Consider the following 11655-nt stretch of genomic DNA (forward strand, 5'->3'; position numbering starts at 1 on the left):
GTCGTTTTAGCATATTTTGCAGTACTGGTTTGGTGGAGGTGTATTCTTTCAGCCTCCTTTTGTCTGGGAAACTCCTCATTTTGCCTTCCATTTTAATTGAGGTCTTGCTGGGTAGAACAGTCATGGTTGCAAGCCTTTGCTTTTCATGACTTGCAATATTTCTTGCCATTTCCTTCTGGCCTGCAGTGTTTCTGTTGAGAAGTCAGCTGCTAGCCATATCGGGGCTCCCGTATGCATTGCTACCTCTTTCTCCTTTGCTTGCTCTAGGATTCTCTGTTTCTCTTTGAAATTTGCCATTTTAATGATGATGTGTCTTGGAGTGGACCTCACTGGATCCCTCTTGAATGGGACCCTGTCTGCTTCCTGAACTTGTGTGACTTTTTCACTCCTCCAGTGAGGGGAGTTTTCCATCATTACTTTTTGAAACAAGTTCTCTATCCCTGGCTCCTCTTCTTCTCCTTCTAGTATCCCTATTATACGGATATTATTATATTTCAGGTTGTCCTGCTTTTCCTAAATGCCTCTTCATTCATTCTGAGTTTTTTTCATTTTCTTCCTCTATTTGGGAGCTTTTTTTACCTTGTCCTCCAGCTCACTAATTTGGTCCTCAGCTTCCTCTAACCTGCTTATAATTCCTTCTACTGTGTTTTTCAATGCAGAAATTGTATTTCTCATTCCCTCTTGCCTCTTGTTGATAGTTTCTATGTCCTTTTTCATGCTGATATAGTTTGCAGTAAGTTCCTTGTAGTTTCCCTATAGTTTTTTGTAATTTCCTCTGAGCTCACTGAGCTCATTCAGCTTCCTTAGAACTGCTGTTTAGAACTTAATATCTGATAGTTTACCTGCCTCTATTTCATTTAGTTGTCTTTCTGAGGATTTCTCCTATCGCTTCGAGGGGGCGTACTTCTTTGTTTTTCCATTATTTGTGAGACTCTTTTCTTTTGCTTCTGATTCTTAAGTTGATCTCTCCTGATTTCCTGACTTTGTGATGTGAACTTCTATGGTTGGAGACCGATATTTTAACTTTCTGGATCTGCCTCTGCTGATGTCAGATGTTGACCCTGTTGGATCTCAGGCAGTCTGTTCAAGACCTTGAGTAATCTACTATTTGTAGCTGCATCCTTCAGGGGTTAAACTAGTCATTCTACACTCAGCAAACTTTATACAGCTCAGGGCAGGGCAGATTCCCTCCAGAGGGCGGGGTTATTGCCTCCTCTCCTGCTACGGCCCTATGGAGGAGGAGTTTGCACCAGGATGCAGTTGGCTACCATGTCAGATCTCTCTGCAAAGTTTCCTCAGCCTCTCGGGCATCTCTCGCCCACTTAACCCCCTTTGCCAGAGACCAGGATAAGTGGCTGCAGATAAAAAGTTATGCGTTGGCCCTTTAAACAGCTCTTTGCATCTCCTGCCTCCTGTCTCTGGCCGAGAGCAGCGCTGGTGTTTTTCACAGCTGGCTATTTTCTGTGCACTTTCTGGTCTCTGGTGCTGTGGGCTAGAGACCCCCGCTTTTGGTTTAGACCCTGCTCTTCTTCAGGGGGTCCCAGTGGCTGTTTCAATATCCTTCTGGTGCTGTCACCCGTTGGTGCCCCACTCGCCTTCTCAGGTCTCTATCACACTCCTTACCAGTTAGGTTGTGCTAAAGCTGATTCTTCTGTCTCTAAGGTTACAAGACTGCTCTCTCATTCTTGTTCAGTTTTTTGTTCTTGTGATTTCTCCACTACTTAGTTGTAATTCCAGGTTGGTCCTGAGAGGAGATCAGTGTGACTTCCACCGACTCCTCCACCATCTTGATTCTCCTAATTCACAAGTGCGAATTTCTGTCTCTATCTTTGCCGACTAGCACCATTGTCACAATGAAATGCATTGCTCCTTTCCTCCTCACCTAAAAGTTTGTAACAGAGTAGAGAGGACAAGGGCAATTTCACAGTCCTGGGCTGTACCTATGTCACGGTCACCTCTCAGAGACCCCTGGGAGCTCAGCCTCCCCTGCCTTGGCAGAATCGCTGTGATATGGCCTCCGTTCTTGTCCATACAGGTTTCCCTCACTCACACATGCAGGTCTACTCCTTGTAGTTACAGTGGCTCTCAGAGGCTTGTCAGGGACTGCACTCGATGTTTCCCTCCCAACATGGATGGGTTTGTGGAGTACTCTTTGGCTTTACCAACTTACATGAAGATGAGAGACGAGTGGATTCCCAGAGAGAAAGTGCCAGAGGAAAGGAAGGAGCCTCAGAGCTGCTGTGTCCTGAGGGGATGTGAGCTCTGTCCCGCTCTGCCTGAGCCTATAACACTTCAACTTGGTTCATGACAGCCCTGAGCTTGAATTGAAAGGAGAACACTTATAGAAGTAACTAATAATAATAACTCATCATTGATGTACTATAAGTATTTATTGAGGGTGATGACTTTGGCCGTGACAGGGAACTCACTACCAAAGTTGTGATGAAATGGCACAGTGATAACTGTCATCCAAGGCATTATCATCTGCAGCAGTTTCTCTGGACAGACATTTTCAGTGGGGACATAAATGTATTTATCATTGGCACCACAAAATGGGTTCTCAGATGGTAAATAAGCACACATTCCTGCATGAATGAAACCACATAGACAGTTTACTGTAGTTTTATCATGTTCAGACTGCATGAAGAAGAAGCTGGTTTACAAAAAGATCTAATATCTCCTCGGGGCCAGGGTTTGATGGCTGTTTGAAAGTGGGAACTGCAGTGAACCTGGGAAAATCAAATTCTAAAGAAACGCCAACGTCATGTTCCCAGAATGACATTGTGAAAATGATGAGCACGTTCATTTAATTGTGAAGAAATTCATTATACTAACATCTTCCAAAATGACCCTGTTTTATATACTAATGTCTTGATTTCCTCAAGAGAAAGTTACCTGATTCAGATGTGTCCTCCCAGTAAAGTACACACTGTGCCATCAGCTTTCCATAGGTTTCAAAAGATAAATGCTCACTACAAGGTGTTCCAGAAACCCAGACAAGGCCCTCCAAAACTTCTCTTACATGGTCCACAATATGGAGCGCCCTGCAGCAGACCCTCACCGATGCCTGAACCCAGGCATGAACCATGACCAGATCTTTGCCCCCAGGACCTTGGCATTCATATCTCTGAGCTGATGACTCCCAAAACACACAATGTAGATCTTTCTGTCCTTCTCAAGGGCACAGGGAATAGATTTTTTCACACGAAGCAGATAATTTCCTTGAAACCTGACAAGTGAAAAGTCAAGGACAGGTTTTTGTTTTTTTTTTACTTAAGTCAAAGCATGATTGTGCAATCCAAGTCCCACAGAGTAGATCCAAGCAGCTCTGGAGGCCCAGGAGGAAAGGGTTTAGTAGAAATAAATGAAAGGGGAGAATGTGGTCAACATCGGGATGGCATTCAGGATGCATTGCCCTGCTCCAGGATGTTTATTTTCCATGATGCCAAGGGAATTGTTATGATCAATGATAGACAGATCCACCACGGGCCTGGCACCACCCCACAAGCAAACAGTACATAAAGAGGCAAAGTTTCTGAGTCTCTGCATCAAGCAGTTCACTCTGAACAGCTCTGCACTGGAATCAACCAGAAGCCAAGAATGAAGGTCCTGCTGCTGACTCTTCTACTCGGTCTGGTTTGCGCTGACCTGTCCACAACAGACCTCTCACAGGTACCTTAGACAAAGGCTTCTGCATGCATGTGTCCATGTGCCTAACCTTTTTATACTCATTATATGTGTGTCCAATTTATATGCACCTAAGGCCGGCCATCTACCTCAGACACAGAGTGGCTTCTTAATCAGTTCATTCTGTACATTTACTCTACTGGTTTTGTCTCTGCATTGTTGGTAGAGCAGACAAAGTGACTAGTTATACATTACAATGGTGGTTTTAAAACAGAACTAAACAGTTCTGTTTAGCCCAACAGTTCAGATACAGAATTGTTGGGTGGAGCTCTTGCATTTTGTAACAGAGCTTAATCTATTTCAGGATTATCTCGGTTTCTTTCTTGGCTGCTACATTGTGTTTTGACGTTATTTTAACAATCCTGCCTTCTTTGGTAGAGATAGATGGTTTTGTCGTGATGAACAAGGAATGAGAAACACTTGATGTATGAGGTCAGAGAAAACTTTTCAATATCATTTGAGTACAATTTCTGACCAGACTCTTCTTTTAGTTCTCAGGTGAATGGAAGACCCTTTATGAGGCTTCCAATAATCCTGTGATGACAGGTGAGAATGGTCCATTCAGAGGTTTGTACCGTAAAATTAATTTTGACACTGGAAATGGAGATGCATCTTTTGATGTTTATTTCAGGTAAGTAACAACAGCAGAGGACAAAAAGAGTAAACTCTCTGCCTAATGGGAAAGAGTAGGACTGAGTTTTGTGATTACCGGGGACTTTGGAGATGTTCACTCAGGGCTACACTCAGGTGTACATGAATTCTTTAGATAGGATCCTGCATCATTTGCTTGGACAACAAATAGCCACAAGAGCACCAGCAGGAATCATCTCCTTAAAGAAAGAGACCCAAATCAGCCCCAAGTTTCTATAGACGTCTCCATCCCCACAGAGCCTGCCATGAGCCTGCAGGGTCCATGTGGAAATGGCCGAGGATGGTCCATGTAAAGGGAGCTGTGGTCCACAGCAGTGTTGGCAGGTAGATAACAAATGACCTCTACCCTGAAGAAGGAATATCAACATCTATTGAATGACTCAGTTCATTCACCCTTCCTGCTTTGAGGGTTATTTATGAATGTTTGCTCAGAGAATTGCACATATGTGGTTAAGAAAAGGAATAAGAGAATAGAAAGGTTACCTTTTCACCTTTAATCCTCAAATAGTGTTAATGCAACTGATGTGGAACCTGGTAACAACCGCATGGGTGACATTGTGTAATAATGGTGTAGACGATGTAAAGTCACCATCCTGAAATGGAGAATGAAGAGAGCCCTGTGAATCTGAAATGCGGCAGGGGTGTGGAGACAGGTTGAGGATGAACTTGAAGGTGGGATGGGCAGGTCAGAGAAAGGAGGAGGAGTAGCGAGAAATACGCCCCTTGTCAGCAGTAATCACTAACGGAAATCATGTTGGGTAGAAAGAGCAGGGCCAGGGGCCTGCGCATCGAATGTGTGGAGGGACTTGTGCACACAGGTGAAGCAGGAAGAAATGTGCTTAGTCATCAACGATCTTGTACGTCCAAGCATTAATTGTGAGTGTCCCTTAATTGATATGGATATGACCTGAAATTAAAGAAGCCAACAGATTCTACTTTCCGATTATATTTTCCATGAACTCATGGTGTATCAAACAAACTAAGATTGAATTCTAAAATTTTTCTATTCATTCTCAATTTGATGATGTGGATCAGGAGAGATGCCTTGAAAGCCAATAACAAAATTTTAGGAATTATACTCCTCTCTCACTTTCTCTCCCTCGCTCTGCTCTCACTCTGTCTTTCCTCTCTCTCTGTCAACACACACAAAAACACACAGCAACATATTTGCTGAACTCACATACGTCATTTATTTTCCCAGAAAGAACAATTCTTGACTCACCAAAACTTAGGTTTAAGAGTGAGAATCCTAAGTAAATGAAGAGAAGAATTCATTGCAACCCAATAATGTGCCATGTCCAAAAACATCAGGTTGTGTTGAGAGAACCTGAGCTTTCTCCATTAGATTAAATATTTGCAGTTTTGGTGTTGAGTATGTTATTAACTTGTATGTGTTACAGTTCTTCTTATCCATATGCAGTTGCATCGGGAGGCATGGTAAACTTGAAATTTGAAAACAAAAATTGTGTTGCTAAAGTACAGAGGAAATATGCTAGTGGCAACAATTGGAAGAAAGAGATTTGAATGAATCTTGCAAAGATCTGACAAATGAAAGTTGTGGAGATCTGACAAATGAAAGGCTTGGAAATGAGGAGCGATCATGAATCTGTCAGAAATTGGGAAGGAATTATCAGTGAAGTGAAGGGTAAAATTTTTGTGGACACAGAATTAAGAACACATTAAAAAAGCACAAATGTAAGAAACTAAATGCAGTTTATTTCTGAAGACATAATTTCTTCAAGTGAAATACAAGAGAAATCGATGCGGTAGGAAATGTATCCTGCTTGGTAGATGCCATCCCCTTGGGAGTACTCTGAGATGTTCAGTGTAGGCGATGGCCTCCTTGTCTCTTGATCATCATTTCATCTCAGATGACAATTTTCTTCTTTTTTCAATGTTGTATTGACCATAGGCCATAAAGGGTATCTGACACAAGGTGGTGTGGAGGAGAAACTGTGAAAATCCTGTTTAGACAGGAAGTTTTCATCATTCTCCATCTCCCAACTTGAGGATGTTTTCCTTTCCAGGGTGAATGGAGTATGCGTAGAACAATCTATCCCTGCGACAAGGATCAAAAATCATGTTTTCCTCGAAAAATGTAGGTACAGTTGATTATGGCTACAAGAATTTTAGGATTCAAATATTGCTCTTGTCTTTTCCAGTACCTTCACAAATGCTCATACAAGATCTAGCAATAATCAGGATCCTTTCGTTATCCCCTATTTTAATTCCATCTGGCTCAGAGATTTACATCATAATGCTTTGAAGGTCCCTTCCAATTTAGACTTCTTTGCAGTACTTAAGATCACAATCAGAAGACATTTATTACATAAAGCCCTGAGGTTCCTTCCAATGCTTCCTGATACTCCAAAGAACCTCAGACAATCAAGCCCAATATGCTATCATAAAATGTATCTACTGGTGTCATTTTGAATTAAAATGATACACTTTTGATCATCTTAAAACATCTTAATCCTTTCAATATAAGGTTGATTTAGTTAAAATTTAAACAAGTCCTTGTGATTTACACACCAAACACACCTCTTTCTTAATGAAAGTGTTTGTTCTAAGAACGTGGGCATGTTTGTTAGGATATCTATCTCTTAAACTATTGCTAGTAGTCCTGAAGGACATTCCAAATTTTCAGTGGCCCAATGATATTGAGCAAATGTCCACAGTTTCACCATTGTACCAATCTTACAGTCATTTCCATGACAAGGAAAAATCAATCTTAATTCTCAGATAGGAGAAATACAAGGAGGTTTTAACTCTTCCTTTTGATAATATGGTTATAACATGCTCATGGTATTTAAGGATTACATTTGTTCCTTTTGAAACTGCATTTTAAAATACTTTTTAGTAAGACTGGAAAATGTGAAATGTTATAGGGTGCAAAAAGGCACAGTCAGTCAAAGAAAGTTTTTTCCTACTCTCTCTAGCTCTTCATCGACCTCTCTATTCTGTCTCTCACACAGATGAGGGTACAACCATTATAGAACTTACTTATGCATCAGAAACATCACTGGTGGGGTACTTCCTCAACGTGGATGAGAATAATGAGGTCTCCACAATAACTTTTATGTTCGGTAAGTATGATCTCCTTTGTAATGGTCATTTACTGTAATTATTGTTGGTATGTATAGTCACAGAATCTATTTGCACTGGCATTATTCATTATTGATATGAAGACTTTTTCATCACCTAATTAAGGGACATGGGATCCAATCTACAAAGAGGCTGAAAAGAGGAGCTGGTACAGGTGGGACTTTGAGATTTTTGGACACTTGGAATTAATGTCTGCAGCTTAAAATTGTATATAAAAATTGACTTTTACAAGAAACTCTTTCTTATTAGGAAAACAGATTTTGAGCCCTGGCCCTGTGCAAGTTCACCACAATCCCACCATATTTAAATAGTTTTTGATATATGTTCTCAGCCTTGGCATGGTAGTTTTGTTAACAAACCATCATGTGTACCAATTCCCATGCATCGATCTTGTGAAGGTTGGGATTCTCTATCACTGAGAAACAACATAAAAGCAGTGAGACATGTGCATGTTCCATGCTGTCAATGGGCTTTTATTTGCATAAATTATGGGGTGAAAAATGGCCTAGGAAAAGACCAGGTAGCCTTGCTCAACCAGGAGAATAGGGCTGGTTCTCTGGAAAGTCTGGACCAGTTTCTAGTGTGTTTTGTAAGATGAAAGCAGCAATGTCAGATATTCCAGGAAGCAGTTGGATGTTCTAGGGTAAGGAGCCTCAAATTTCTGGCACCCATGGTTGTCTCTGACGAGTCCACAGCTGGAGCAGAAGTGGCCATAGTGACACAGATGGCCTGGGCTGGGTTCTGTGTCTGCGCCTCAATGAGAAGGCTCCTTTTGAATGAGTGACACATGATCTCTGGAACTTCTCCACTTTGTCACTTGAAGACCTGACTTCCATTCCTTTGTTGTCATGTGTATATTCAAAAGTTCTTTGGAATTCTAAGGAGCAAATTTCTTCTTCCTGTGTGGTCATTTCCAGGCAAATCAAACCATGTGAATGAGCCAGATTTTGAGAAGTTCAAGGAGCTGACTCTGGAAAAGAATATTCCAGAAGCAAACATTGTAGATTTTACCAATTTAGGTAATGAGACTACATTTATTCCTATCTCATTTAACTGGTATGGAACTATTCTCTTAGGAAACATATTGATGTATCTTAAATTTCCTCTTCTATCAATCGTCTATTATAAAATCAGTCATTTTAATAAAATAAATTTCAAATACTTGGAAACATTGAGAAAAGGTACTGCCTGTCTGCTCTTTGAATTCCTGTTTCTTTTCTTTGGTCCACAGACAAGTGTTCCGGACATTAATGAAAGCAGAGTCCTTAATTCTCACAGGCAGTAAGTACCAATGATCTGTGAATAAGCTCAAGAATTTCAAAATCTTTGATTTCATGTCTGCTGTGTGTTTTGTTGAACTACGTTTTGTCAAAAAAAAGGAAATTGTCTCACTAGAGGGCTTGTCCCTGTGATATCACATATTCTGTATCTTCTTTGCCCCATTAAATGACTAGGGGCTGTAGGGTTAATATTGACAGAGTTGTGTTGACAAAGCATTAATATAGAAGAATCACACAGAAAATTGGTCATGGAGGAGAAGCAGGAACTGCCTGGACTTGGTACTGAAGACGGAAAGCATGAGTCTTTCACTCGGTCTTGTCACATGGATTGTCCATATAGATCAGTCCTCCTGGGAAACTGGGGTGAAAGTGAACCCCAGTCCTGCGAACAAACAGGCTCCTTTGACATGATCATGGCAAACACTGGGAGATTTTCTAGTCACAATATCTGAGATGTGATGCTTCAGCAAGTGATTTTATAAAACTGTGGTCTTTAAAACTTCCTAATATGACAGAGATTCTGAGATGACACATGTCCTGGCAAATAGGTTTTTGTTTTGGGGGAGTTTTTTTTGGCTTCCAAGATGAATACAATGCTTACAAGCCTCAAAAACTTTAGGAAGTAGAGGAGACAAAGGTAACTCAATCAGAGTTGCTGCAAATCTCCTTTAGAAAGCCCATCCCCATGAACATCTCTCTTGAGATCATGAATCCATGAGTAGGGAGGTCCCACCACACCTACAACTGGGAGAAATTCCAAAGGCTCCTTCCCACATCAGAGAGATGGAGAGGACCCAGGGCACACGGAACTTGTCCATGGGATTCACTTTCGTTATTTCTAACCCGTTACACCCCACGTCCTGCAGTCTCCCCAGTCAAGGTTTCACCCTGTCCACTCAACTATCCTACAGCCCTTTTTTCCTCTCCCTTAGACTACGTCCTGAGAATCAGGCATGTTTTCTCTGTGGAATCTGATCAACTGCGGCAAGCATTCTCTCCTTGTTCCTGGCCAGCATCGTCTGTCTCTGTTAATGAGCTCACTCTCTTTCCTCCCTGCCAGTCACCACTCAGAGCCAGTGTGGTGTTCCTGGACTTCTTCTTGTTCCAATAAACTGATTTCAGAGAAAGTCTGTCCATATGTGACTTTGTAACATTGTGCATAACTTAAAATACAAACATATATCTGTTTTAATAAGAGCTGGGTATGAAAACTTGTCTTCAAAAGTCTCATGGCCACATAACTGTTATTTTTGCAGAGGACAGAAGACAGGAGGACTAGAGGTGAGATGCAGGATAAAGGGTAAACCAGCTTCAGCTCAGAAAGGGCTGTGTTCTCATTCATTGCTGTGTGGTGAGAACTTCGCATACGGAAAAAGCTACTAGACTGTAAATTTTTTAAAAACATTCAATATCATACCATCTATATATGTACCACTTAGTTTTAAATATTTATAAATGTAAATGACTTATTAAAAGAATTCAAGGTCAGAACTTTTAACAGGGACAACCTAAGTGTTCTTTGAACACACTTGTGTGTGCTCTGTTCTCTTCTTCCCTTTGGTTCATATCAAGATATACATCTCATGAGCCCTTCCAACAATTGTCATACTTTTCTCAAAACCCAAGTCTGTAGGAATAGTGTCTCCTTCAGAATAGAACCACGCAAACACTCCGTACTTCTATATTGATTTATTTTTCAACCTGAACCTCAGAGACAGGCAATAGAGATGGCAATGCTGGGAATTTTGCTTGTGTTCTGTTTCCTTTTATTCAAAGCTCACCTTCCTGATTCTTGAATTGAACTGTCCTCATTGTGCTGAACTGAGAGGCTTAGGCTGTTGCTGACATTTGGGAAGCTCTTCATTTCTCATTCAATTTCTTCCATTTTGAATGAGAGCTTTGCTGGGTACCATAGGCATGGTTGCAGGTCCCTGACATTCATCATTCAGAATATTTCATGAAAATCCTTTCTGGCCAGCTGAGTAGTACAGCCATTATGGGAAGCAGTGTGGAGTTTCCTCAAAAATATAAAAACAGTACTTGATATTGGTCCCAGCAAGCCCATTCCTGGAGATATAGTAAAAAACTAAAAAAAAAAAAAAAAAAAAAAAAAAAAACTCTATCAGAGAAGATATATGCACCCCTATGAGTATTGTACTGTTATCTGCAAAAGCCAAGATCTTGGAAACAGCCCAATTGCCTAGAAGTAGGTGAATGGATACAAAGGCTGTGGTACATTTACACAATGGAATAATACTCAACAATAAAAAATAAAGAAATGTTTAATTTTGACAACAGCATAGATGAGCCTGGGAAATATTATGTTAAGCAAAATAACCCAGCAAGGAAAAGACAAGTAACATACAATCTCACGTATTTGGGAAGTGAAATAAGCAATATAAACAGATGAACAAAGTAGGAACAAATGCATGACACATGATCAGAGTGAAATTTGTCAGAGGGAATGGAGAAGAGAGAAATGAGTCAGCGAAGGGGAAGGGTGTAGCCAGAGAACATATGTGCCTGACCCGTGGACACAGACAACACTGCGGTGACAGACACAGAAAAGGGTTGGCGGATGAGCAGGGGTGTGCAATTGTGGGAAATGGGAACAACTTTAATGGCTTCTGCAGCAGAAATAAATATTTAAATGAATGTAAGAATGAATGAAGGAATGAATGAAAGAAGTATAATATAGTTACCTGTAACAGACATAATGAGACTGCGCAGGATTGAGTGGAAGTCACAGTGACTTCCTCCCGGGTATGATCTGGAATTACGACTAAATCATGTGGAAATTTTCTGGAAGAAAAAACTGAACAAAAGTGACAGATGAGCCTTATAACTTCAGCCAGGTAGAAAGATCAGCTTTATCCCAACCTAACTGGTACGGAATGTGGCAGAGACTTTAGAAAAAGGGCGGGGCCCCCAT

The 11655-nt window shown here is 40.9% G+C and overlaps 1 protein-coding gene across 1 annotated transcript; it reads left to right on the forward strand.

Moving 5' to 3' along the window:
- The first annotated feature begins 3533 nt into the window (after window positions 1-3533).
- On the forward strand, window positions 3534-9850 carry LOC129079745 (odorant-binding protein-like). Its single transcript, XM_054585012.1, has 7 exons — window positions 3534-3672; window positions 4179-4318; window positions 6366-6436; window positions 7314-7424; window positions 8361-8462; window positions 8675-8724; window positions 9656-9850. The coding sequence occupies exons 1-6, from the start codon at window positions 3601-3603 to the stop codon at window positions 8692-8694; spliced, it is 516 nt and encodes a 171-aa protein (XP_054440987.1). The 5' UTR covers window positions 3534-3600; the 3' UTR covers window positions 8695-8724; window positions 9656-9850.
- The last annotated feature ends 1805 nt before the right edge of the window (window positions 9851-11655 follow it).

Source organism: Pteronotus mesoamericanus, unplaced genomic scaffold, assembly GCF_021234165.1.
Source record: "Pteronotus mesoamericanus isolate MK-2021 breed Mesoamerican mustached bat unplaced genomic scaffold, CSHL_Meso_final contig_80, whole genome shotgun sequence".
NCBI lineage: Eukaryota > Metazoa > Chordata > Mammalia > Chiroptera > Mormoopidae > Pteronotus > Pteronotus mesoamericanus.

What these genes read in the sequence shown, in the direction of transcription:
- LOC129079745 (XM_054585012.1), top strand. Translation starts at nt 3,601, where the DNA reads ATGAAGGTCCTGCTGCTGACTCTTCTACTCGGTCTGGTTTGCGCTGAC. An exon ending in TCTTTTGATGTTTATTTCAG is followed by an intron (nt 4,319 to 6,365) that starts GTAAGTAACAAC and finishes TTTCCTTTCCAG; the next exon opens with GGTGAATGGAGTATGCGTAG. An exon ending in TCATGTTTTCCTCGAAAAAT is followed by an intron (nt 6,437 to 7,313) that starts GTAGGTACAGTT and finishes TCTCTCACACAG; the next exon opens with ATGAGGGTACAACCATTATA.